General features: G+C 35.9%; 3 protein-coding genes across 3 annotated transcripts; all 3 read right to left on the bottom strand.

Annotated features, from left to right (window-relative positions):
* Nucleotides 1-1,986: 1,986 nt before the first annotated feature.
* On the bottom strand, nucleotides 1,987-9,280 carry LOC126595915 (uncharacterized). The gene is made up of 18 exons (XM_050262296.1): nucleotides 8,758-9,280; nucleotides 6,732-6,974; nucleotides 6,160-6,223; nucleotides 5,948-6,077; nucleotides 5,720-5,864; nucleotides 5,340-5,588; nucleotides 5,167-5,251; nucleotides 4,718-4,820; nucleotides 4,359-4,484; nucleotides 4,168-4,281; nucleotides 3,812-3,930; nucleotides 3,570-3,657; nucleotides 3,396-3,488; nucleotides 3,183-3,272; nucleotides 2,946-3,065; nucleotides 2,743-2,834; nucleotides 2,409-2,466; nucleotides 1,987-2,275 (listed from the first exon to the last, which is right to left on the bottom strand). The coding sequence occupies exons 1-18, from the start codon at nucleotides 8,960-8,962 to the stop codon at nucleotides 2,195-2,197; spliced, it is 2,205 nt and encodes a 734-aa protein (XP_050118253.1). The 5' UTR covers nucleotides 8,963-9,280; the 3' UTR covers nucleotides 1,987-2,194.
* An 8,477-nt stretch (nucleotides 9,281-17,757) lies between these two features.
* LOC126595920 (heat stress transcription factor A-6b-like) lies at nucleotides 17,758-20,030 on the bottom strand. Its single transcript, XM_050262317.1, has 2 exons — nucleotides 19,436-20,030; nucleotides 17,758-18,914 (listed from the first exon to the last, which is right to left on the bottom strand). Exons 1-2 carry the CDS (start codon nucleotides 19,709-19,711, stop codon nucleotides 18,120-18,122), a joined length of 1,071 nt encoding a protein of 356 aa, XP_050118274.1. The 5' UTR covers nucleotides 19,712-20,030; the 3' UTR covers nucleotides 17,758-18,119.
* A 3,611-nt stretch (nucleotides 20,031-23,641) lies between these two features.
* On the bottom strand, nucleotides 23,642-27,148 carry LOC126595929 (acireductone dioxygenase 2). Its single transcript, XM_050262334.1, has 7 exons — nucleotides 26,989-27,148; nucleotides 26,041-26,152; nucleotides 25,561-25,655; nucleotides 24,928-25,042; nucleotides 24,718-24,842; nucleotides 24,074-24,144; nucleotides 23,642-23,965 (listed from the first exon to the last, which is right to left on the bottom strand). Exons 1-7 carry the CDS (start codon nucleotides 27,004-27,006, stop codon nucleotides 23,899-23,901), a joined length of 603 nt encoding a protein of 200 aa, XP_050118291.1. The 5' UTR covers nucleotides 27,007-27,148; the 3' UTR covers nucleotides 23,642-23,898.
* Nucleotides 27,149-27,659: the final 511 nt, after the last annotated feature.

The raw sequence follows: 27,659 nt of genomic DNA, 5'->3' as shown, positions 1-27,659 counted from the left end.
ATGATAGAAGAATTGGGATTAGAAGAAGTAATTGAGTTGTTGATTTATGGGGATTAGAAAATATAAGCGAGTGTGTGACTGAGTGAGGTCGTTGTCATCAAGGACCTAAGAACATGGAACAAACCAAAGTGATGGAAGTATAAAGAAGAATACCAAATGAAGCACTGATTTGTTGAGATATTTATTTTTGGTTGGAAAAAAAATTGAGAAGTTGTGGATTATTACTGACATATATAAAACTTTAGGCTTTTGAGATTGGGAGACAAAACCCACAAATTCAAATCGGACAAAAAATAAATAAAAAATTTAACAAACTTAAAGATCAAACTCCAAAGGGGTATTAAAAACAAGGCTTATTTGATCCATTGAGTGTGAAAGTTTTGAGCTTTGAAGAAGCAGAGGAGGCGAGTTGTTAACCAAGCAGCATTATCCATGCATTAGGATGTTAACAGCAGGCAGGAAAAATCCTTTTTTGACACCATATCCAGAGGAGTTGATTACACTACTGTATTCTATAACTAGCTTTGAGAAACAACTTTAAGCTTTAGATGATGTGTTCTCATAACCTCCTGCTCTGTAAACGATTTGTGTAGGTTTTGGAAGTGGTGCTGCTAAACCTCATATACCCCACAATCATGTTGTTTACACCTGAACTCATCATAAAATTTATGGATCTGCCATGTATGTATACGTATGTATCTGCTAAGAGTGTTCAGATTTTCACTTGGGTCTTTTTGTTAATTTGTGGACCAATTTTAGTTGCTAATCATTGTTGTAAAGGTTAATTAGTCCAATTACTTGAGATAGGTGTGTTAAATTGTGATTACGGTTTCAAACCCGTAGCAGAGCGCTGGTATATGTGCTAGTATAAGCTATTTAGAAGGAGAAGCCCTATCTTGTAATCGAGAAAAAACAGCACCACCACCCAAAGAATACATACATGCAATAACTTGGTAATAGATAGTATTGAGGTGATAGTGCCACTAAAATGGCGTCTCGGTTACAAGACAAATTTTCTCCTATTTTTTGGTATAACTATGCCTAGAGCGCAGAGAAAAATACCTCCACAGGTGCCTCGAAATTGCCTTCATAGTAGGTGCAAACATATAAATATTCATTACTAGTTTTATCATCTATGGAGTGTCTGCTTCATAATCATGCTCATGGTCGTGCTCCTTCTCATTGTAATACTTAAAGATGGACTCGACTTCTTTACAAGGAGCGTAGACTATAATTTGAAAAGATGGGGAATTCAATAAATAGTAGGGGTGGGCACGGTTTGGTTTGGTGTGGTTTTGAGTGAAACCAAAACCAAAACCGAAATTTTTTGCGGTTCAGTTCGGTGCAGTTTTGAAGCCAAAATCGAAATGAAACCAAACCGTTTGGTTCGGTTCGGTGCGGTTTTAAACGGTTTTGGTTTGGTTTTTAAGAAAAAATGTATAATTTGCAATTTAACATATTAATAAGCATTTCCCAGTAACAATAGGAAAAAGACATTTGTTATGTAAACAATTAGCATGTTGCATGTAATACATGTATGTGTGCATGTATGTGTGTGTGTGTATGATGGTATAAAATAATAAAGGTCCTTCAAGTTAATGAACGAAAAAAAGTGATGAATAATGATATTCTAGTGTGGTTGAGTTCATACTAAGTGTATAGATTCTAACAAGCAACCAATTAAAACATGAAATCTAATATGGACATTTAATTAAATGTTTATTAATATTTACGGTGCGGTTTTCAAAAGCCAAAACCGAAACCAAATCATTTTCTATGTTGCGGTTCGGTTTCAAAACCAAAACCGTTTCAAAACCGCAAAACCAAACCGTTCGGTGCGGTTTGATTTGGTTCGTGTTTCGGTTTTCGGTTCTAAGTGTCCACCCCTAATAAATAGGGACAGAAATTTTGAAAACATGAAATTGCAGCGGTCAGATTAACGGTATCATGTCCTCGGTACGGTATTACTACACAAGGAGACAAAACTTGGTGAGAAAAAGACTTGTGTGTTAATAGGCAGTATAGATTACATTGGAGATTTGGATTTTGGAATACATTTTCGTATAAGAGGTACTAGTGTTGCAAACATATCAACAGAAAAGAATGACAAGAATACATCTTTGCTACTATTTCACGTATTTACACGTCCTCCAGAAAGCCTCAGCGTCTCTTGCAGCATCGTTATGTATCACAGCTACGGATCAAGAAAGACTGCTTGCTTGGCCGACTCTCCATTAACATGATCGCTGGATTCCACTTCATAATCACTCTGTTTCTGCACAACACCAAATAATTGCTTACTACAACGATAATCGAACACACTGATGGAGAGAATGGTCAGGGTGTGAGTCAACTAAAGGAGGATCAACTGTAAAACAAATTTATGAGGCTTTCAGGTATGTACATACTTCGGATGGAGGATCAACTGTAAACAAATTTATGGATCGAGGGTTGAAACCGAGTGTGCTGAAAACACATGAAAGAAAACAGATGTCAGTTAAAGAGATGACCCAAAGACAACACCTTATAGGAACTGTATTCAACCCCCACGGGATGCAAAATGGATAACAAGATTCATAATTTACTCGATCAATTTCTAACTTGTTCAATATTTTCACGGAAAGTTCTGCACTGTGAAAATTTGACAAATATACAACCTATTTCAAGTAAGGACGGAAGGGGAAAAATGAGCACATTGTTGCTTTTTAATTTATTCCTCTATAAGGAGAGAAGATACTTTACCAGCGAGATAGAACTAGCTGCCACAGGTATGGAATAAAGAACTCCTCCGGATGACTCTCTTGTTCATATGTGAACCGCAACTGAGTGAACATCTGAGAAAAGATTTTCAGGACATTTTAAACAATCTCCAGGTAGCAACTGTGCACTTAGGCCACGTTATTCAACAATGAAAGTTTCTTTTTTCATTTCTTTTCCTTTTTTACCTTCATCCCTTCACCCCGCCATGATCTGCAATTAATTATTATGACTTGGAGTACTTTCTCTACTGACCATTCACCATCCGTATTCTGGGCATCCATGCGACTGTTGAAAAAATCTAACACCTACAAAGCCAAACAAAAAGTACAATTCAAATACACTAAAGAAAACATGGTCCAAGTAATCACCAAAACTTGCCTATTTATTTAAAAACAGGATAAGCTACAAGTTCTGTAACATACAGTGTAGATGTTTTCAAGCAGCTCGCTGAAGCGTGGATGATTCCTGAAAGGCTGAAAAACCTCCTGCCTGTGCATTATTGCATATACAACCTGTCCATTGCATACAGTGAGGAATATGGAAAACAGAAAATATTATAAAGTGATAGCATTAATCATTTTGTGTGAACAATATAACACTATCACAGACAGACCCCTGCTAGTGTACATGAGTACCTCAGGATTTCGTGGCAGGGCATAAGTCAAAATTGCATTTAATATTTCAAGAACTAGTCTCAAGAAGTCGGTATATATATGCATCTCCGTTGACTGCAATAGGAAAAATTCTAGCTCAGTAGACAAAAGAATGGGAAAGGGTGTCAATGATAAGTTAAGGAGTGTTGTCATTACTGTATCATCTGCAAGGCCATTTCCTTCAAATGAGTTGCCTTTGGCTAATCGCATCTGATTATCTCGCATTTCTGCTAATTTGTTATACCTAAATCAAATATTACACAGAGAAATATTTTAAAAACTTTTAACAAAAAAATCATGCCAGAAGTGCATGAAAGAATAACTTTGTAAACTACAAAACAAGTAGAAATGAAAAATATAAAGCTCATGGAGAACACCATAGACATAAAAGGTCATACTTTCGAGAGAGCATATCAAAAAGGCTGACCAATCTCTGGGATGAGTATGCACTCAAACGGTGGACATGAGGTGCCATGTTTGCCAAAGTTGCCAGACAAGTTGTATGGAGATAAACATCCTATTACAGTGTAACAAACCAAATATGACAATTAGGCAAGTTACAAAATCTTCAAAGAAATGATGCCCATGATCATACACCCAAAAACTATTGTAATGACTTTGTTAAAGTATTTAAAAGCTTAATCTCGAGGTCTTACATCCAACTGACATAAATATCAAGTCATAAAAGCAATCTGACAATAACACTTGCAAGAACATTCATGAAAGTTCACAGTGAAAATGGAAAGATGGATACCCGCAACTTCGATAGGTTATACTGCACTGTCCGTATCAGCGTAATGACCATTAAGGAACCAAGAGATGTTTGATGGAGGAGACGTTCTTTATACCAGGGAACACTAGGAAGTATCTGTTCACATGATAAATACATTAATAGGAGGCCTAATGAATAAAAGTCTTGTGCTGGCTACCGCAGGTGATCCTTACCAATTTGTGAATGCTGGCATTAAAAGAAGAATCCTGACTAAGTATGAGAAGAATAATAAGCAACATGTAGATTTGATTAGACGTCCTCTTTGAAGCATTGTATAAAGCTTCCAGTATAGGCATCAACTGTCCATTTCAAAAACATATTAGCATCAAGTTTCATATCAATGTAGAAGCAAACTTGATGATGCAAGGCATTTACAAACACTCAAAGATATAAGGCGAAAAACAAAAATGACATAAGGCAAAAAACACTATCTATGAAATATATCCAAAGACTAACACTCAAAGACATAAGGCGAAAAACAATATCATCTTAATAACTTTTTTTCATGACAAGATAAGCTTCTGTTCCATACCAGTGTATCCAAATCAGTTCGCACCAAGACATACTCCAGAAAGCCGGCATTCCCTTGCAACAAAGAGTAAAGCAAAAGAGCAGCAGCCTCATCAGCCAAGTACCTGCAGAAACACAACAAAATTGTTAGGTGATACTCAAAAAACAAAAGGGGGAAACAAACTCGGAGCAAGGTTGAAATAAGGAATAGAGATTAAATCTGCTTGAATTAAGAGTTAGAGATTTTTTTCCCCCTACCACATTAAATAAATAAAACAAACTAACAAAATATTTGTCCTCTCCCACACCACTAAGATCTTTTTAAACCCTAATTTGGTGTCCGCTGTATCACACTCAATTGTCAACAATCTTATTATCTACATAATAATGCAACAAAGAATTAGCCTATACTTGATAAAATAGTAAATCAAATTTAAAATGAAAAGTATAAAAGAAAAGAGAGCCACTCACATCCCAAGAGCATCGAACAGAGACGCAAAAGGTAACCTCAAAACAGGACCAACATGTACATTACCCTCAGTATCTGCCCGATCAACTGCAAGCAAGGAACATATCTACTCAAGTTATGTGAATATGCCTTCGAAATAAGATTACGTAAAGAGACAAACAAGAAGGCATCTTACATTCAACATCTGTTGCATGTTCTAAGGCCTTGCAGTAAGGGTTGTCAGAAAAATGTGTACTCCCTTTCAAAAGGGAATCTGAAGCAGTTGTATCATTACTTTTATCTGTAATTGGTTCAATGCCCTCAACACATTTATGATAATGAATGAGAATAAGTAGCACGTGGAGACTGCAGTCTGCCAACAGACTTCTTGAGCCTTCACCACTTGAACTGACAAGAAAGTTGAATGGCAATAACATGAAATTTGCTGCAAATCAAAAAATTGATGTCAACAGAGAGAAATTTAAGTTTCAATATTTCCCAACCGGTAAACAATCTTTATATAAGTAAACAGTAAGTTTTAATAATGCATCAAGGATACCGCCATATGACCCATACCAGCTGCAGATCCAACTCTTTGTAAAACACCAGGCTGACTTCCTTCAGAATATACAGAATAAGATGCACTATTTAGGGATATGGAAGGTCCTGAAATGTAACTGAGGAGCAGTCTACGGACAACCAAGAGAACCAAAGAACTTTCCTGGGCATTGAAGAAGTGGTGTAAGATAATTGAAACAACAGGAAATTTGGATGAAACATAACGCAAGAGTTTCATCAAGTAACCTGAGACATTGCTGCATCGATGAATGGGTTCACATCTTCCAGTCCTGGAGATGGCCCAGAAAGAAGTTGAGTTGACATCGCAACCAGCATGAAGTTAAGCAGCTCCAAATGAAGGAGGTATGTATCAGGACTTGTGACAAAGATGATACATAATCAGAAAAAATACAACAGAATCTCAATGATAAGGAACAAGTGGATGCTTGAGGATGTACCTTACATCTATTGACCCAATAAAGCTAAGCACACTATGCATAACAAATTCCTGAGTGTTTAAATCTGCAAAATTGATAAAAAAAAATAACTATAGATTTATGTTGTGGTCAAATATATCTTATTTTAAAATCAAATGAAGCGTAACCCAGGTAATAAAGATAACTAAACCGAAAAAAAAAGTAACATAAACATAATTGAACTTGGAAAGATGGTAGAGTAGAAAAGATAACCAAACCAAATAAAAGATGAAACATAAACTTAATTGGACTCAGAAAGATGGTAGAGAAGGAAGGCAAAAGCTTCTTCAAAAGCTCATTGAAATCCTACACTCTCTACACAATCCAGCTTCTCTAACCACTACCACCACCCGCACTCGCTTCTCCAACCAGGGGACAAAAGCATAAAATGTCTAAAACACTAACAAAAACACTAACAACAATTAACCAATCTGCGCAAGACCACAGCTTTCAGATTTCGTGAAGATTGCAGAAGAAAATCATAAAAAGGGCCTTGACAGAAACTCATTCTTGGATTGATATTAATTACAGCCAACAGAATACAAGTGAAGTACCTTTTGTAATATCAGTTGGCATTGGTTCACTTTCATCAAGGGATAAATGCAACTCTTCAATCTTCTCATCCTTTGCATTTTCAATGAAGTACTTTAGAAAGATGGATGAGATGTACACTGCATTTACAGCCTTCATATAAACAATAGAAGGCACACCAGAAGAGGTTGAAATTGATTCTTGCAAACACCATGCCATGTGGATCAAAATCTTTGCAAGATGCCTGGTACGATAGTTGTTTTGTGCTGCAAATGAGGGAAAATGAGATATAGAAACATAGAAAAATTATATATGTATATATGAAATATTTAACATTAAAACAAAGAGCCAGATAAGCACATGCATATAAGCTAACAGATGGTCAACTGGAAATGCGTTTAAAATGGATTCTCATGCACATTTCTAGAACTTACAGGAATTATGGGTGCTTGTTTGGTACGAACAGAGTCATCAATCTCAAGATTCAAGTAGCCATGACCAAATAATATCAAAACTTTACATAACCCTTTTGGAAAAGAGGGAAGCTCAGCAACAAAATCATTCAATACCTAGCAGCAAATCACAATTTTTAAGATTTTGTGGAAACCTTAAACGGTCACGGCTGAGGTCGTGTGATATATTTGCAAATTTGCAATTATTGACAGGATTTGAATTCTACAAAATCTTGTGTTCCCACAAATGGGTTATGGGTTTGGATTCACTAGAGTTCATTCTTTGGGCTGGGTTATTTAGAAAATACTTGAGAAAGTCATCTGAAAAAGTGTTTAAGTCACTGCTCAATTTATTAACCTACATCTACTACTTCAACAAGCTTAGCCCATAACTGTTTTAAGTTCCATGTACATATTTAACTTTAAAAAGGATCTAATTTGATGACATAGGTGCTTCAGGTAGCAAGCAGCATTGTCTCTGATCTAAAATAAATACTAATAATTTAATCTACCCCAATATTTCTATATACACTCGGGAAGAAGTTTGGGCAATTCTCTACTTCTCTTACTAATGGATAAAAGGAGTGATTGGTTTTGTATTGCTAAATCCAATTGAACTGTAGCTAGATATTCCTTTGCTCAAAACTTTATAGCCCTTATCAGTATCTACTATGGAAGAGTGAAACAGATAGAAAGATTAAATGACTTGAAAATAAGGCTCCCAGAAAGAAAAAGAAATTAAATAAAATGAACAATAGGTTTTTTGACAACAGTCCTCCAAAATTCAACATATCAAAGACCATTGGTGATGGAGGAGCATTCAATAAATTAGTATTTCTACTTTCTTATGTGTGAGGCACATTAACCTTGGAGTGATTCCTAGGTAACTTCGGTGTGATGCCAGAATTTTTCTAATTCTCTATTGGAGGGATCCCAATACACCTTTGATGTGATGCCAAAGGCGGAAGTGACTCAAGTGAGTCCGGATCTTCTTCTATATTCCTATCTATTTCTACTGTCCTACATCAATTGGGCTGCTCCCGGTAACCCACAGATAGTGTTTTTCTCAGTCTAAGGACCAGTCGAACAGAAAGCCTCTTGAAGAAAGATCCTATGGCCTTGGTGTAACACAAGCTCAGAATAAAGCAGTTAGGTAAGTGTAGGGAGTCTTTAAAGGCCGAATCTTGAATCAAAAGGTATTTGTACACGAACGTATTCATTGTATAAAAAATAAAAATTTCCACACAGCAAGTTTTTCTCCACTGATTTCTGCCCCAAGATAGTTGCTTTTTTAATTAATTATTGTTCTCTGTATAGTGGATTGAGTAATTCTGGGTCCATTGGAGGAAAATTAACTGTCCTTAACAACGGTTTACACTCTAACAATGAAAATCTGTTAACCTAAGTTGATCCTAATCCTTAATAGAACATTACTAATCAATATCCAAAACTACAGACCGACGTAGTCATGCTTCGATTTCATCAGAAATAATGCCAATGCCGCAGATAACTGAACCCTAATGGCACTTGTGGCGCACAATTGATCAAAGAGAGCATTCCGTTATATAAAAACAGAGAGAGAGAGAGATTGACGAACCGAGAGTTTGGCAAGCTTGATGAACGCGGTCAGGCTGCCAGTGTAGATTGAGAGGGAGTTGGAGAAGTTTATTCCAGAAATCGGAAGATAACGGAAACGACTCGTCGCCGATGAAGGTGCTAATCAGGTACTCCACCGTGTCAAGTGGGCGCGAGGCGGAGCTGCTGCTGCTGCCCCATCGCGGCGTAGAAGGCACGGCTCCCATTACAAAAAGTGCAGAAGAGTCGTTTCGAATGCGCCGAGTGAAGTAATTGAACCGACGACGACTAAGATCAGAGGGCCGGCGAGGCGATCTCGGAGGTGCAATTGGCGGAGGTCGTCGAAGGGGATGGCATTACAGAGAGGGTTTGGCGTTTTGGGGTTTGGGGGTTTGGATCTTCAGAGGAGATTGAAATCGAGATATGAGGCGTTTGATGCGGTGGAGAAGACGAAGAAGGAAAGGGGTGCTTGAAAAGGAAGGTGCTGCTGTGCCTGTGCCTGTGCCGGTACCTGTCTATGACTTGGGAGCAATTTTCGGTTTTCCAAAAACGACGTCATAATTTCATTTATTTTCTTTTTTTCAATCCTAACTTCATTTTTCATTGAATTCCCCTTTCTACCCTCCATAATCAAAATTTAATTTACAAAATATTTGTTACAATCCTCATTCCCGTAGAATATTTTCTTGTCAAAAAATACCATTTATGTTTTAGCCTTATCTTTCCAACACACTTAGTTTTGACATGTTGACGATTTTGTTAACTAAATATCAACAAAAATAGCCCAAAAACTTGCGATTTCAAACTTTATTGTGCAACGTAACAAAATTAAAATCTCATGACTAATTTAAAAAAATATATAAAAAAACTCCAAACTTGAAAATTGTAAAAGAATATTAGCCCAATAAAAAAATGTGTCGTACATATAGATGACCCACGTAGGTATGAATAAGCTTTCAACTTGGTTTTCCTCCGACATTTATACTATCTCACTATTTCCTTAAGGATAACGAGGACATAAACAAATTGAGAGACATATTACTCCTTTTTTACTTAAATCTCTCTAAGAAAAGACACGCTCTCTCAGTTTTTGTTTATTTATAACAAATTAATCTTTTTTTTCTTTATGGAGAGGAATAATTCTAAATTAATAATTCAGTATTGTCTTGTTTTATTTTTCAAATAAGCTTTCGAAGAAAATTCGAATAAGTCCGAATTGAGTGACATATTGTTTTGTTTTATTGTCTTGTTTTATTTTTCAAATAGGCTTTCGAAAAAAAATTCGAGCAGTCAAAAGTAATGGCATTTTAGTCATTCTACATATATAGCTTGGAAGGAAGACTTTTGACACCAAAATTGCTAATTCCATGTTTTAAGTGGGATATAAACCGTCGGCAAAGAACACCCCGTTACGGAGGGTTTTAGGCAATATTTTGTTCAAAAACCATGACTTCAATCTGCAGGAAAATTCTCTCTTTACCAAAATTATAATTATAACTATAATTTTAAGTCTGTCTCCGTCAATCATCATTCAGCAGTAGTATAAAATTCTCATATTAATTAATAGTTTTTCTATCAATAAAAATATTAATTAATAGTTTTTTATTAAATTAAACTTTGATAGGTGCACAACGTGGCGCCAAATTAATGTGCACCATGGGTAACCATGACCTTTGACTTGGGTGATCCAAGACTAAATCATATTTGACTTAATCAATAATCATTCGTACTTTTTTAACTTAAGCTTCATGGGTTTGATGGTAATTGAAACTTAGTTTCTACATGTATCACATTTGCGAGTTACAATTTTCTACAGAGATTGTATATATAGAGTTGGAGTCTACACGCTTAAGGGATAACATAATTATTAAGGTTTTTATCACAAATAGTTCCTGAGATTGATCAAACTCATCATTTTGATCCTTTACTTTCAAAATCAATCAATGTTGTTCCTAACATTCACTACCCCACATCAATTTAGTCATTCCGTTAAGATTTCGTCAACTATTCTGTTAGTTTGTATGTGGGGCCCATAAATCCAATGAAATTGTGACACTTGGATTACACAAAATAGGGTTTTTACCGCAAATGGTCCCTGATATTGATTCAACTCCTTATTTTGGTCCCTTAGTTTCAAAAATCAATAAATTTGGTCTCTGGCTTTCAATATCACACATCAATTTAGTCCTTCTGTTAAAATTTCATTGATATTTTTTGCCTCACTAATCCAATCATATGGCGCCATGTGAATTAACTATAAGAAACTTTTTTTTTAATTTAAAACTAAAAGTAAAATAAGAAACTAAAAACCAAAACTAAAAGAAAAAATAGCCATCATCGTCTTCATCAGAGTATGCTCAAAAAGAAAACGAAGGCACCATGACACCATTAAACTACTTGGCCTCCTGAACTACTCCTTATTCTCTTTAGTTGGTTATAATCTTATCAAGTTTGAATTGAATTTGGATTCGAATTTAGCCAATTTAGATTGATTTTTTTTTTCCAATTGGGGTTATGGGATGCGAGAAAAATGTCAACACATAATACTCGTCCGTTGGTTCACTCTTAAAAAAAAAAGTAAAATAAGAAACTAAAAACCAAAATTAAAAGAAAAAAAAGTCATCGTCGTCTTCATCAGCGTATGCTCAAAAAGAAAAGGAAGGCAACATGACACCATTAAACTACTTGACATCCTAAACTACTCATCATTCTTTCTAGTTGGTTATAATCTTATCAAGTTTGAATTGAATTTGGATTTGATTTTATCCAATTTAGATTGATTTTTTTTTTCCAATTGGGGTTGTCGGATGCGAGAAAAATGTCAGCACGGAATACTGGCATGTTGGTTCACTTTAAAAAAAAAAAATTGTTTCTTATAGTTCATCCGTATGGAGCCATATGATTGGATTAGTGGGACCACATCAACACACAAACAAAAAATATCGACGAAACTTTAACAAAATATGATTAAATTGATGTGCGGTAGTGAAAGTCAGGGACCAAATTTATCGATTGTTGAAACTCAAAGACCAAAATAAAGAGTTTGATCAATATCAGGGACCATTTGCGATAAAAACTCTTATTTTGTGTAATCCACGTGTCACCATTTCATTAGATTTGTGTGTCCCACATACAAACTAACAGAATAGTTGACGGAATCTTAATGGAATGACCAAATTGATATGGGGTAGTGAATGTCAAGGACGACATTGATTGATTTTGAAAGTGAGGGATTAAAATGATGAGTTTGATCAATCTTAGGGACGATTTGTGATAAAAACCCTAATTATTATTGATAAGATTGTTGTAACACATTTAGGTTGTCAAAGATTAGAAGTTTTTGAATGTGTTGATCAAACCGTCACATGATATCACTAATTCACTTGTTATAATATTATTAGACCACCTAATTTATATTCTATGGACATGGGACACAAAATCAAGGAAACACATGTATGATAATTATAGTTTGAGTGAATTTATGACACAAAATGACAGTCACATTGAAAAATAACTCATCAAAAAAGTGTTTATCAGCTAACTCTAATGCTAACTCTAATCGCGAATGTAGACAGCACCGTAACAATATAAAAGTGTAACAAAAAACCATTTCACTTGTTAACTAACACTTCAAAGACGGATTCGACATGCCACTAATGGGTCATTTATTGTCAACAACTTAACTAGTAAGTTAGAAGTTTGATCACAAAAGACGCAAGTGTCATTCGATAATGTTACATTCTTCATCATAAATAGGGTAATTATGTTGATGGCTTGGACTTGTCTTGATGGTTATTGAGGAATGGTTTTATACCAATCATAATAGAGATGTGTTGGAAAATGTTGATGAAAGGGTAGGGATTGACAGAGCCAAACCAGTGGGTAGGATGATGACTTAGTGGGCAATCTAGGGTTTTCATTGAATGGGATTAAGATCAAGTTGGGGTGTCTGTCGGTGGCTAAGGACGAGCTGTCTAAGATGATGTCATGATAGGGCCTCGTTTAGGAAGAGTCTAGAAACTTTGTTATATCATTGATGAACACTGCCGTTGGATTTCATTTGAATTTGAAGCTGCCAACGTCCTCTCGCGACCCACCACCAACGAAAACGAAATCTCAACCCCAAACAAATAAACAAAAGAAAAAGTTGGACAAGCCAATTACAAAAGCTAATTTGCTTAATTAGTATTTTGGATTGTTTTGTTTAGTGCTTTTGGAAAGCATTTCAATAATGTCTTTATTCAAGTTGCTTCTTGCTTCTGCTTTTGGTTTTTGATGGATCCATATTATCTTTAAACTTTTTTTTTTTCAAAATGGTACAAAAATACAAACAAAATTTAGATGTCATAAATTTGTTGCAGTTTGACACGAGTGAATAAACTTAATTAATTAATCTTTTAAATTTTGATAAATTGTTCTTGTGTAGTATGTGTGACTATGATTTGCAAGCAAATATGAATATTTTTATATGTAAGACTCCAAAAATTATTCTAAAATTCAAACGCACCACAAACTAAAATTGCTTCTTTTTCTTTCTTATTTTCTGTAGTTATATAGCATATGGTATTGCCAAAGTTTTGTTTCATACCCCAACTTTTTCCAGAGACTTTTCACATCAAAGTAGTTGAGAACCACATTTTACAGAAAAATACTGCAAACTCAGCTTATTTTGTTTTGTTTTTTTTTTTTTTTTTAAGGCAACTTACTTTGTAACACTACTAAAAGAATGTTACAATTAAGAATTATTTAGAGTATGACAATTGAAAAAATGATGAGTTTAATCTCCAAGTGAAACTTTTGTAAGTAAAATATCTCAAGTTCGATTCCCGACAAACACGAATTCGAATCAATTATGAGGTTTCGCTCACTCTCTCACTCTCTTAGTACTCTAGATTATATGCGAATGTATCTAAACTTGTCGCTGTCAGAGTGTTTTTTCTAATTGTTATTTCTTCAATACAAAAAAAATTTCCTCAAAAGTCTTTCGAAACCCTAGTCCGTCAATTCAAAGTAAATCTAGCCTAACATCCATTGGAATTTAGTAGATGCATAACAAGACTACAAGTACTGTAAGTGAAAATTCCCCTACTTGTAGAGCTAACAATTGTCAATGCTAATCACCAAATATTAGTTTTGTTTGTTAGGTTGGAAGGTTGACGCAAAAATTGAAAATTCCAAATGGCCAAAAAAGTTGGGGATTCTCCAAACTCTGATAGTCTGATTTCAAACTATTTGACTGATTCTTCATAACTAACAGTCTCTAGATACTAGAACATCCCTCCATACAATCTCAAAGGTTTTTATTTATTTTTTAAAGGATCATGACATTCATCCAAGTTCAAGACCATTCATGACACACCCCGACCTAAATCGAGGCGTGCTGGCCGTCACACCTCGATTTAGGTCGAGGTGTGTCAGTTTGGTATCAGAGCCAATCCCTGGCCGGATGTGTGTCGACAAGGACGTCAGGCCCTTAAGGGGGATGGATTATAACATCCCACATCGTCCAGGGAAGTGGATCATGTAAGCCTTATATGTATATTCTCATCTCTACCTAGCATGAGGCTTTTTGGGAGCTCATTGGCTTCGGGTTCCATCGGAACTCCGAAGTTAAGCGAGTTCGCACGAAAACAATCCCATCATGGGTGACCCACTGGAAAGTTCTCGTGTGAGTTCCCTGAAACAAAACCGTGAGGGTGTGGTCGGGGCCCAAAGCGAACAATATCGTGCTACGGCGGAGTCGAGTCCGGAATGTGATGGGGGCCCAGGCCGGGATGTGACAATTCACATGCACAACAGTCAACGCTGCCACCCTCTAGGGCTCTGGGATGTGCCACCATTCACATTAAATGGCATGTATAAAGACTTATGGACCTCAATGGCCTGTTCTGTTTGATCGTCCTCAAATTTCATGTGCTTATTCAAAAAGTATGCTACTGCACCTAATATATGAGTTTTGGTGAGAAATGGAGGAGGGCCTTGGTCATAAAGTCTCTCCAGTGGCAGAGGATGATCAGGGACCGCATTCGAAGACACAGAGCTTACTGGGTCTTGATCAAGATTCAGTTTTTGTGTATAGTGCGGTCTCTGATCATCCTCTACTTGTATATTTTTGTTTACGTTATATTATATTCAGTTGTCAACTTGTTATGAACATTTTCACTAATATATGAGTGGAAAAATAAGATGGATGAGTGAGAATAACACTGCCTTTTTCTTTCTGATACATAAAATGTCCCGTGTGGAAAAGGGTTTTCAATCGCATGCAAAATAATGGCGTAGAGACCCCAAGTAGGAAATGTGGTAAATTCGTCGGTCGTGAATTATGTTTCCAAATTCCAAAGGCCATGCAGCAAAGGAAAAGATATGCATGTTGGGCCTTGGGCCTCAACTGCTTTTTAATTGTCAGCCCAATAACGAAACACATTTTACACGGTTTCTAAATTGAGTTTTTGTCACAATTTTTTTTGAAATTGATCTAATTTCTCGTAATAGTATCTAAAGTTAATAATCAATCAATGTCGTTCTTGAAATTTAGTATCACAAATCAATTTAATCATTCCGTTAAAAGTAAACTGAGATGTACATTATATGTGGACCCACATGTCCAGTTAAGGGAGGTCATGTGAATTAAAAATAATAAAAAATCAATAACCAAAGGAAATTTGAAAATAATAAGTTAATAACAATAAAAAAACTGAAAATTACACCATTCCCCCTGCAAAACCCTCATACCCATTCCTCGACTGCCTAACTTGCCGCCGCAACATTAACTACCATCACACCTCTCTCTCTCTCTCTCTCTCATTCCCGACCGCCCTTGTCAGCGGCCATACCCAAAACCCCTCCCGCCGTGCCACTCTAACATAACCCAGCTACCCAACAAACCAAAACATCAATAACCACACAACCCAGCTACCTTTCTCTCTCCTCCCCCTCCCACCTCTCTCTGCCTCCTCTTTCTTTCTTTTTCTTTTTTTTTTCTCCACTTTGTTGCAAAGGCTTGTAGCATTCATCTTCCTTGCACCCGATGTCTTGAGTTTGATTTTTATTTTCTTTGATATCGCAAGGATCAAAAACAGAAAGAAAAATAAAATATTGAGACTAGTTTCACGTCGAACATGTTTAGCTTAATCAAGGCGAAGAAGTATTCAAACTTGTCACTTCTTCTAATATTGGAAGGACTAATATCAAGTTAGTATAATGTGAAACATATATTAGGGTTGAAAGCAGATTTTAAATCAAATGCAGGGATCAAAAGCAGACTTTTGTTATAAATGTAGCTCTCGGAAACTCATTTTTAGATCACTAATCAAACCAGCATAGAGTTTTTAGGTAGAGATACGAGTGAGTTTTTTATTTTCCGCCCTATCTATGTTTCCTAAACTCTTGTCAGAAACCTTGTTATCAAATATCTAATTATTGTGCAGTTACTATAGTACACAAGCATGTAATGTTACTATCGACGTGACGGTGTTACGAACTCAAGAAAAATGACTCGTCTTGCGATAATGCCAGCTACACTCCTCATGAATATCATGTGGAACCTTATCGCTTTCAGCAGACAATTGCAGCATTTCTGTGTCTTCCAACTCAATTGTAGATGTTGCACCATAACATTTTCTGTCACTTAAAGTAAGCTAATATTCTAAACAAAGAAAATCCCCTTGGCCCGGAAAGAGAAAAGGAGAGATATTGCCAACCCATATCTTTAACAACCGCACATGTATAATAATATGCTTCGTGATGTTAGGCTGTTGGTTCCCCAAGCTCTAAGAAAGATCGAAACCATATAACGCAAGCAGTACAAGCGATTAATGGGGTGGGGAGATCGAACATAGAACCCCGTATGCACAAGTAAACACTTTTACCCACTTGATCTACAAGTCCAAAATGTTTTGCATCAACTATCATCTAACACCATAAGTAAACTAACACGGTTACTCTTTTATATATATGTCATGGACTCATGGTGGAACTTGATACGTTGTAGACTAACAATATTGTTTCTAAAACCATCAGTAATTGATAAGTCAATATTATATTACATATTCTATCCTAATCTTAGTTTATTTTGGTTATTATTTTGGAAGAATGTTGATACTTTGAATTATTGATCACCGTTTTCAACTATCTAATTATCTTAATGCTTGATCACCATTAGAATTTTTAGAAAAGTAATTTGATGTAATTTTGGCCAGAAGGTTCCCTGAAATTAATGCTGGTTTCTTGTTGGTTAATAATTGTAATTTCACTTATGAACACCACGTCTTAAGGGTTGCATGGTTTTACAAAGGGTTTTCACAAAACATAATGAGTCTCTCATGTTCATATTTAATCTGAACATCTAGATAGATTGCATGTTAGATATATGTTCTATGTTGGAGGTTTCAAGTAAAATATATATTAGGAAAACCTAACTTTCAAAGTGGCATGTGTAGATCATAAGTAACTGGTAAAAATACATAGGATAGCTAGGTGATGGCCGAACCCTAGTGCTTTTATAAATTGGTATTTAAAAATTCTTTTCTTTTATCATATTAATTTTGAGCGAATTTACTATTTGTTTTTATTAAAATTCGTTTTTAATATTACCCAAATTCAAAATCTCCTTTTTAAATTTTTAGTTTTAATTTTAAGTAGTTAATTAGGAATTGCTCTTACATAAATTATTTAAATAGTCATTGTGGAGAACAACCTTCATAAATTATTTAAATAGTCATTGTGGAGAATGACCTTGCATGAGCATCTATACTACAACACCATTGTACTCTTGCAAATATTTTGTATCATTTTAACCTTCTTCTCGTAGGTACTAAAAATCCTATCAGTAATCTAAGAGTTAATTAACACAAAGCAATCATTTTATGATGTGTGTGCCCCCTTCAAGATGCAATTTAGATTTCGAGCTTTTAATCGTTTTCGTGAGACCACCATGTATGATGTTTGAACCGCCTTCATCGAATGATTAATGACAAATTGTACCCTAGGGAAGATAAAACACACATGACATTGTTAAGGATTCCATGAAAAACTGAATTTCTAGGGTCATGAGTGTCAAGATCAATGATTGATCAGGAGAAATAGATACCTTTGGTTTTCAAACACTAGCTGGAATATTAGAATCAGATTGTAGACGAGAAATGAATGAAAAGCAGTGATACAAGACAACCAGGAAATTCAAGAGATCCGAAAAGGAACCTAACCACAGGGAGCTGTTTGCAGTGGAACAGTATAGCTTCTCAGTATTCGTGTGTTGTTCACCTTCACTCGTCAATGCCAACTTAGAAACGAGCAAGGAACCTTAAGATTTCTTGAATGATGAGGGTCTCAAACCCAAATCCTTGAAGAAAGTATGTATATATAAGAAGCTCATCGCCTTCTTTACTTGGGACTGGGAGCCAAGAAACCAAGCTCCTCAATTAACACATCGACATCTTCCTCATCTTCTTCTTGAACACCAAGCAAACCAATTTCTTCATCAATACTCTCATTGAACAAGTCTTGCCAAAACCCCTTATCCAGCTCTTTGCCTCTACTCTCATGTTCCTCTTCTTTCTCTGTACATTCTTCCTCACCATGGACGTTTTGGATTGCGCTTACACCCAGCATATCCATAGCAAATTGGTCCAACTCCAAAACTTCAAACTGATTAGAAATATTACCATATTCTTGCGGTTCAACTTTAACAAAAGTCTCTCCTCCAACTTGGCCTAATTCATCCACCTCAACATTACTAGGGCCTTGCTCAATAGTCCGCCTTCTCTTCTTAGTAATCACTTCCTCAAGTTCTTTCCTAAAGTCCTTCTGCTGCGACAATTGTTGTACAAAGTTGGGATTCTGCATTGCCTTTGCCAAGAAACTCAACATATGTTGCTGTTTCATTTCTGTCCTCTTCAGTCTGTCTTCCATTCCTTGGATGTAAACTCTAGTAGCTTGCTGTTGCTGTCTAAGCTTCACTAGTTCCCCCATTAGTACCTGTTTATCGCGCCTCAACTGATCGATCTCTATGTCCAATCCAAACCTTCCAACTTCAACACAAGAGTCCAAAGTTTTTTGTGAAGACTGAGGGAGATGGGATGCCTTCCTCCTCCTGATATTCTTTAAAAGATGCTTTTTCCCTCTGAGAAACGCTTCATTAGCAAACTCCCATCTATCTGTATCAACCTTCCTAAATCCCTACATTAAGTAATCAAAAAATTTCTTCATGACCACAACATCCGTGTGAAGCTTTAGATCCGACACATCCAACGGAAAAGAAAGCAAAAATAAAAAAATCAAACAAACAAAACTGATCTATCAGATTATGATATAAAATTTAATATACATCAGAAGCAATAGCAGCTCCCTTTGTAATAGTATCATTCGTATTTTATACATTGGTTTCTGCACTTTCTCTTTTGAAGCCATTTAAGAAACAATATGTCCACATTAAGTAACCCCATTAAACAAACACACAACAAGGACCCAATATAAACAAATAAAAATGACATTTTCTAGCTGTTTCAAGAGCATGAATGCATACAGTAGTCAGATCTAATCAATACTTTAATCTAATCTAAACTACGAGAAGAAAAATTCGAGCTTGAGTGCAAAAGAAGAGCACACTGCTCTAATCAACATGGCTATACTCGGGCTCGGGTTTGCAAGCTTTGCAATATTCAAATAAAAAGGGATACTAGAGAGTGATATATACTTACATAGGTGTTGAGCTGCCTGACAAAGCTGGAGAAGTTGTTATGCTTGAAATATCTGGGGAGAAGACTCATCGCAAAGCTATTGGGATCCAAAACAACAAAGCTGTTGTTGTCTCTACTCCATGAAACTATGTGATTGGTTGATGGGTCGTCAACGATGTCATAAGTTTTGGTGAGAAATGGAGGAGGGCCTTGGTCATAGAGCCTCTCCAGTGGTAGAGGATGATCAGCGACCGCACTCGAAGACGAAAAGCTTACTGCGTCTTGATCAAGATTCATTTGTTTGTATGTATAGTAAACTTCAGTTACTAATTACTGACCTGGGTTGCTGTCTTTTTGTTCTTTTTTTTTTGTGACAAAAAAATTGAACTTTCTGGTGGCAATGGAGACTGGAGTGTTTGTTCAAATGGGTTTTGGGAATGCAGGTAGAAATATTATTATAACAAAGAAATATTAGTATAGTAAACTTTGAAAAAAAATACAGAGAAATGGTTGTGAGAGAGAGAGAGAGAGAGAGAAAGAGAGAGAGAGAGAGAGAGAGATAAAGCTATCTTGTTGCTATGGAGACGAAGAAGCCCAAGAGACTGGGAGCTTAAGAAACAAGAAGGCAGCTGGGTTTTTTGGTTTTAAGACAACAGGCAACTTGGAGAGTTGGGAGTTAGGGGTACCCAACAATTTATAAATAAGGGGTAGTAGTGCCTTTTTGCTTTTTTCCCATTTCTGCCCTTTTTCTTTTTTCTTTTTGGCGAGACAAAGATTTGTTGGATCGGATGAAGAACAATGATAGATGTCATACATGAACTCTTTTGATTTATTTATTTTTTTTGCCAAATTTCTTCCTCACTCATGAAATGACCACTAATGTTATGCAATGAGTAGGGATGCAAGTAAAGGAGGGTTTAACCAGTAAGGATTCGGATCCAAAAGGAAGCGATATCAAGAGCTTAATTGAGTTCGATTTTTCTTTTCCTTACTAATAAAAGATTTGAATCGAATTGATTTGATTTGATTTGAGCTCAAATGAATTGGAGTTTGAATACACTCAAGCTCAATGTTTGAAATTATTTTTCAACATTGTTGTCTGAATTATCACATAACTCAAAAGTCAAAAATTAAACCTGACAAATATTTTTTCTTGTCTAATACTTATTATAATATGGTCGAAAATCTTTTTTCATCATATAATCTAATAACATAAAGTTGTAGATTAAGTTTATTTTCATATGAATGTATGGTTTAGGTTCAACGTACTCTATAGCTAGCTATTGATTCAAGACGAAAAGGTTGAACTACTAGTTCAAACTTAACACAAAACTTTTTCAGATTGATGGTATAACAACACAAACTCAATCATCTGAAAAGATTTCAAACCCTGAACCTAACTTACTCCTACTTATTACTTTAATCACTCTAGTAAGTTTCAACAGTCCTCTCTTTAAGCCATTGTAGGGGATCAAATTTCAAGTTGAATCCGCTCAAGTTGGATTACTATTTGTGAACCTCACTTTATAAATAATACATTATCTAGAGCATTTTCAATGAAAAATGGCAGTCATAATTTAAGATATTTTAATCCGTCCCAAGTGCTAATGTTCTTTCCCCTTTGGGAAGGCCATTTGGCACATTAGATTTTATCATAGCCAATGATAAAGAGAGTGGTACGGAGCTAGCATTTAAGTAAGGTTCATCAATTAGTTTTCCTTCTGGAATTAGTTTTGTCTCTCTATGCCATTTGCAATTGTTATTTTTGTCCCATTTAGATTTAGTTTTAGTTCACCATATTGTTATCCATTCTGTCAAATCGACGTTAAAATAAATGTTAGTAAAATGGTAATATAATTTTTTTTTGGACTATGCGAGTCATGGGTTAGGAGAGAAGCAAATAATGGATTGTGTTTCAAAATTTAATTTAAGCTACTCATTGAATTCAATGACTTTGGGAGCAGCCTCTCCATAAATGGGGGAAAGGCTAGCCGACATTCACCTCTCCCAGACCCTGCGTAAAGCGGGAGCCTTGTGCACTGGGTACGACGATTGAATTCAATGACTATAGCTATAGCTCGAACCAATCAGCAAAAAAAAAATTGAATTGAGATTGTTTTAGTGGGCAGGTTAGCAAAAAAAATTGTGTCAAAATTGAAATGTTTGCACTATCCTTTAATTTAATTCTATTTAACGAAATGGATTAAAATTGAGCAAATTAAGATCAAATGAGACAAAAATAACAATTTTAAAAAATGAGACAAATATCAGTTTTAGGGGACAAATTAATTAATAAACCTTTAAATAACAGAAAAGTTTTCAAACAATAGTATGGTTGTACTTTATGAATTTAAAATTAGAAGGTTGGAGAACAAGCTGTGGGATTTATCTTGAAAAAAAATATTTGTGGATTTGATTTCGTTGGTCCTCCTATTTTACCAATAAAAATGGGAGTTTTTTTTTATTTTTTTTTTATTTTATTAGGACAAAGATTTACTTTATTTATAACACAACAGATTACATGAAAGAAGACCCAAATACAAGAAACACACAAACAAAAAGATGGACCTCCATAGTAACCCAACAGCCCAAAACATAGTTTTGAGGCTTGAACACGAAAAACATCAAAGTAAGCCCTAACAGCTTCCTACCTCCGCCGTCAACCCGCTTACCAAACGAATAGCCCCCGCAACCATCGGAAAGCAACATAACTATAGTCCCAAAGCTGGATGAAAACAGAGTAACAACAGGACCCCAAAACAGAACCCCAAACTCCTCCAAAGCACACCATAGCAATAGCTGCCACAAGTCGAAGGAAACAGGTGGGTATTTTGGTATAACCCTATAACTGGAACCCATTATACATGTGTACATGAACACTTGATATTAAAGGCCAACTTTTTTTCATAAAGCATATTACAAACAAGCGAGATCACAAGAAAACTATCATTAACAATCAAGATCACGTCAAAGTCACCGCTAACAAATGAACCATTTAGTTAAGTTTTGATGAGTGAACTTAAACATAAATATAGAGTAAACTTTACGAAGTGCAAAAACAGCCGACGTGTAAATTGTAATTGGGTTGAAAGAGATGGTGAAGGTTTCATTGCAACTTGGAATTTCTGCTGCTCCAAGTTGAAAATTATTCACGTAAAAGTTAAAACACAATAAAATAAACAGTTTAGGAGACCAATTGTGATTAAACAAGTGCTTAAAATAAGTAATATTTTAAGGGGCTATAAGATGAGTGTAGAACTGCATGGAATATAGACGACAGAAATATAATTTCAAAAAGCAGATTAGGACTGAAAAGTGCGATTAGGGGGTCCATTATCTAACTTTAATAAGAATCAAATTTGGTCTTGAATTATTGCACCTGGATCCGGTAACCATAATGTGATATCCGGTTCTTTGTCATCACCTAATCTCACTCAAGAAATACGAACACTCGGGAAATTGCTAGACAGAAACAAAACCAAAAAAGTCATAATTGACAACTAGGAATAGTAATCAAGTTGCGTTTGGATCGATTCTAAAGTCAAGCGCAATTCAAATCCGAATTTTCTTTGCAAGTGCAACACTGGAGAGAAAGTGACATCAGGTGCACCAGAAAATACTCGTAATTACTTGATTTACAAGCTCATTAATCGTACATTCCTCTAGCTTCCAACTCCTCTGCAGTATCGAAACCAAGTGAAAGCCTCCTCAACTTCTATAAGCATTTGGAAGAAGCTAAATCAAAAGGATAGTATTCAACCCATGTTTTGGATCATTTCAATTTGCATGTCAAGTATTAACCAGTTCTAATCCATCCTATTTTAACTCGGTAGAAAGCCCCAAAAGAAAGCTTTTGTTGTTTTGGGCTTCGGCTAGGCAGCCTAGAACCACTAAAAATGACGAAAAGTTTTTCTGCGCAACCATCACACAGTCACGTAATATTATCAATCTATTATATTGTGTCTAACATATTAATTTGCCATCCACCTTTATAGTATGTGAACTAATAACATCATGCGACAATTTAACCATCACACGAAAAAGTTTCTCCAATGTCGCGAGTTTGGCTACATCATCAAAAACATTGTAAACCACAACGCAAGTATATGTCATAGCTTCCAAATCTGAATGAGGTGTTGGGCTGAACCAGAAACAAAAAGGAGCCGTCACCTACTTCTAGCATGCCAGGGATGTAAGGTTACGCTGGAACCATAAACACTCACAATATAACACAATAGAACTATATAATTATTAAATGTTTACAGAGGTTATGTATCATACATAAAGAACATCTCGTAAGATACTCGGAATTATTCAAGTTTACGGAAAGGCCATGCTACTACTACAACACAACTTAACAAGCATCACACAACACTCTTAAGCCACAGCTTACATCCCAGACAATACAACCATGTGTAACTTTTTCTAGCCAATACCATATTTCGTTATTTGTAAACCCCACATTTAGAAGCAAACGCCAGATTCTATGCCGCAGCGTTAACTGCATGGTCACCAGTTTCCTTGTGCACAAAAGCTTTAAGATACTCCTCCCTGCAAGGAAGGTCCCTTTGTGAGAAGACTCAAAGCCTATCGGGCATTCTATCGCATGCATGAATGGAAGTAGGTAAGTCCAAAATGTAGAGAAAGACAGAACTATACCTTGCAGGAAGATGATCATGAGGACGGTTAAAGGGGGTCCAAACTGGATCGCCAATAAATAGACGCATTGCCTGCATCAAACATATGTTTTTTCAGAACATCCTTAAAGTTCATAGATTAAACACTATAAGGTAAATTGTGACTTCTTAATTGACACTACACCACAGACACAGACATAAAAACTGTAATGCCTGGCAACTCGAAGGCACATGAAATCATTATTCTCATCTACATTACAATTAATGCACTTTGGTGAACTAGTCCATCAAATGCCATATCAAGTGCTGATGTCTACCTTAGTGTTATGTGACAGTGCTTCAACTACTTAGGCGTCTTTTGTCACAAGTTCACTGGGAAATCACGATGACAAAGTACACACCAATGAATGATAGGGAGGCATAAGATGAGACAAGATCTTGTTTTCTTACAAAAGAAAAAAAAATTGAATCAAATAATGGAAGATCACATCCTGAACCCTCATCATCGTCCCATAAATAATATGCTTTTAAAAATAGTTGGTGCCACAAAATGCAGAAGTGTGTCTTCATACAAGCGTAATGAGACTCCACTTAACTGGAGAAAAGAGAGAAGGGGTAAAAAACAAAAAGCAGTCGTTAGAACATTTTGGTGCTATGAACTAATACCTTTATGTAGTTGTTTGTGTCCAAAGTGAATCGGTGATAAATTCCAGCAGGCAAAACAATCATTCCCCCCTTTTTCAGCCATACGCGAATCCAACGTTCATCGTGGTCCCTAACATCAAAATAACCTTCACAAAAACGTACACAATCATTAAACAGAAGAGGTGAGTAAAGAAGGGATAACATACTGCGATAAAGCATAACTAATCCTACCACTTCCATCCACAGCATATCGGATTTCCTCATCAGTGTGAAGATGTTCCTCAAAGAAATTTTTTATCTTCTCCTCATAATTAGGAAGCTTTTCAGGGCAAACCTCACAGAAGTCCTACAAGAGGAAAACATTATCCGGTTAAATATACTGTAAAACCATGCAGAAAGAGTTATTGTGAATCTCCATATCCACAGTTCCCATAATCTGGACTATAAACAGGAAGAGGGAAAAGGCTGAAAACATTCCAAAGTGTGCACTCAAAAAGGGTCAACATTTCTAATAGTCGAAAGAAACAATCATTTTCACAAGATACTGGTGAATTGTGATCAATGGACAAAACTTGACATTGTTGTGAATCAGTGCCTTGACATAATGAACTAAAGAGTTTAGGTACATGACAGAAAGGTCGTACCCAGTGCACAAGGCTCCCGCTTTACGCAGGGTCTGGGAGAGGTGAATGTCGGCTAGCCTTACCCCCATTTATGGAGAGGCTGCTCCCAAGTCTCGAACCCGAGACCTACCGCTCATGGGCGAAGGCACTTGCCATCGCACCAAGTGCGACCTCTTTTTAGGTACATGACATAATGAAATTAAAAATATAGAAAAGAAAAACATAAGTTAGTGTGACAAACCATGTAGGAGTAACCACGTTCTTCACGAATCTTCTTCAACTCCTCATCAGTTTCGTAGTTATCAGCATCTAGATGCCAGCTGAGCACTCCAAGCTCTGCAAGATAAACATAATTGCTCCCAGGAAGTTAAATACTGGACCAATTATCATCATCCTTATTGTCCCAACCAACTGGAATCAAACTACGTTTTACATTATAAACAGTTATCTCCTGCGAAACCTGAGTTTTATAAATCTTTTCGCACTCTTCGCAGATTCGTCTCCGCATGCTTGGTATTTTACCTTTTACATTAACTAGCATCATTTGGTTAAAAATGCATCTACTGGTCTGCTTCGTATAAATTAATACCACCTAAGCCTAGTTCATCTTATTTCATCAATTACAGATGTCGCTCTCAAGGTTTCTATAATACATTGATTTTTAAAATCTAAAACAAGCATTATCTGTTAAACACATATTTGTTTCCCAAAAAATGCTTACCGGCAAGTTGGTCCAGGGATACAAATTCCTTGGGCTCCTTGTGATGGGGGAGCCTCTGGTCTTCATCACTATCATCCATGTACCATGCTTGGATGACTTCTTCTCTAGGATCCTGCATATGTCAACATTATGAGAACGATATCCTGATCACAAAAATGCATGTTTTTTCTTTTCCCTCTTTCTTCCTACAAACAGAATAACATCGAACGTAGCATAGAAAACCCCAAGATTCAGTGCCATTGAACCGAAAAAGTGTCCCAAAAACATCTGAACCTAATGTGTATCCTCTCTGTTTAATTCTTTGACAATCACATTTCCAACCCTTTTAATCACTATTTTTACAATCAAAACAAACCCAATGGCGGGGTCGCCGCCATAGCCAAAAAAATTTGCTTCAATTCAACAAAATTACTTTCAAGCAATATCTTAATTCCCACAACTTATCACACAAAGATAAATAGGTAATAACTCAAAATTCAATACAATCTACTACTGGAATCACCTTAATCACCCATTAATCCAATCGAAACACATAAACAACAGAAAATAGTCAATAAATGATGCAATAAGCTAGAATCGTTGACCAAGAAAATATAATTAAACCAAAATCCACAAACACAACAGAAAATTATTCAGAAAATCTCACTTAGGAGGGTGTATTCAATTGAGAATTTGAGAGACTTTAATGGATTTTTATAGAGTTTAATTAATTTGTAGATATTTCATATAAAATTTTGATTCAATTCGCTCGAAATCTTATGAGGAGATATGAGATTTGTGGATGCTTAAAATACACTCCGAAATCTCTCCAATTCTCTCTAATTCCTCAACTTTCTCAAATTATTTAAAATCAATTTCTAAGAAATTTATCCGGGAAAAAGATAGCTCCTTTTTTATCCGGGAAACAAGAAAGGTCGAGGAGAGAGATAATTGGGATTTGGAGCGTACCCTTTGGGAGGCAGCCATGCCTGCCGCTGATGTTGCTCTGCGTTTTGGCTGTCGACACAATTCCGGAACAATCTGGAGTGGCTTTGAGACCACGCGTGGTCATCAAATGAAGCTCGGAGGAGGACGGAAATGACGAAAATACCCATCCGATGTTTACGCGTACAGCAATTTTGTGCCTTGTCCAGGTTAATTGAATCTGACAATTTGTTAGGTCGCGTCGTCGTTTCGACGTGGTAGTCTTAGGTCTATCCCGACTTGAGAAAATAAGATTAGTATTAATCAAGCTCTAAAATATTGATATTATCTTGATATTTTTATTGAAATTTTTGTGTTTTTAGACTATCAATATTTTTAATATGATTGATATTTTAGACCTTGATAGGAACTCTATGTGGTACTAAGTCACTCATGCATCTTACCATGCAATGTATGAAATGTAAAATATTGTACTAATTCACTATATATAAATGATTATGGTGTGTTTAAACTTCTTTCATTAATTACTACATATTTTATACACTCACAATGTTTGCTAGCTCGCTATATAATCAACTTAAATCAGTTAAATTCATCATGCAATGCATTTCCTTCCAATTTTTTTATGATAAACTAATAGATAATTGACTAAATAAACATCATGCAAAGTTTCAATAAAAATTTCCAAGTTTTTC

The sequence above is a fragment of the Malus sylvestris genome, chromosome 13, assembly GCF_916048215.2.
Source record: "Malus sylvestris chromosome 13, drMalSylv7.2, whole genome shotgun sequence".
NCBI lineage: Eukaryota > Viridiplantae > Streptophyta > Magnoliopsida > Rosales > Rosaceae > Malus > Malus sylvestris.
This window is presented reverse-complemented; position numbering and strand designations above follow the sequence as displayed.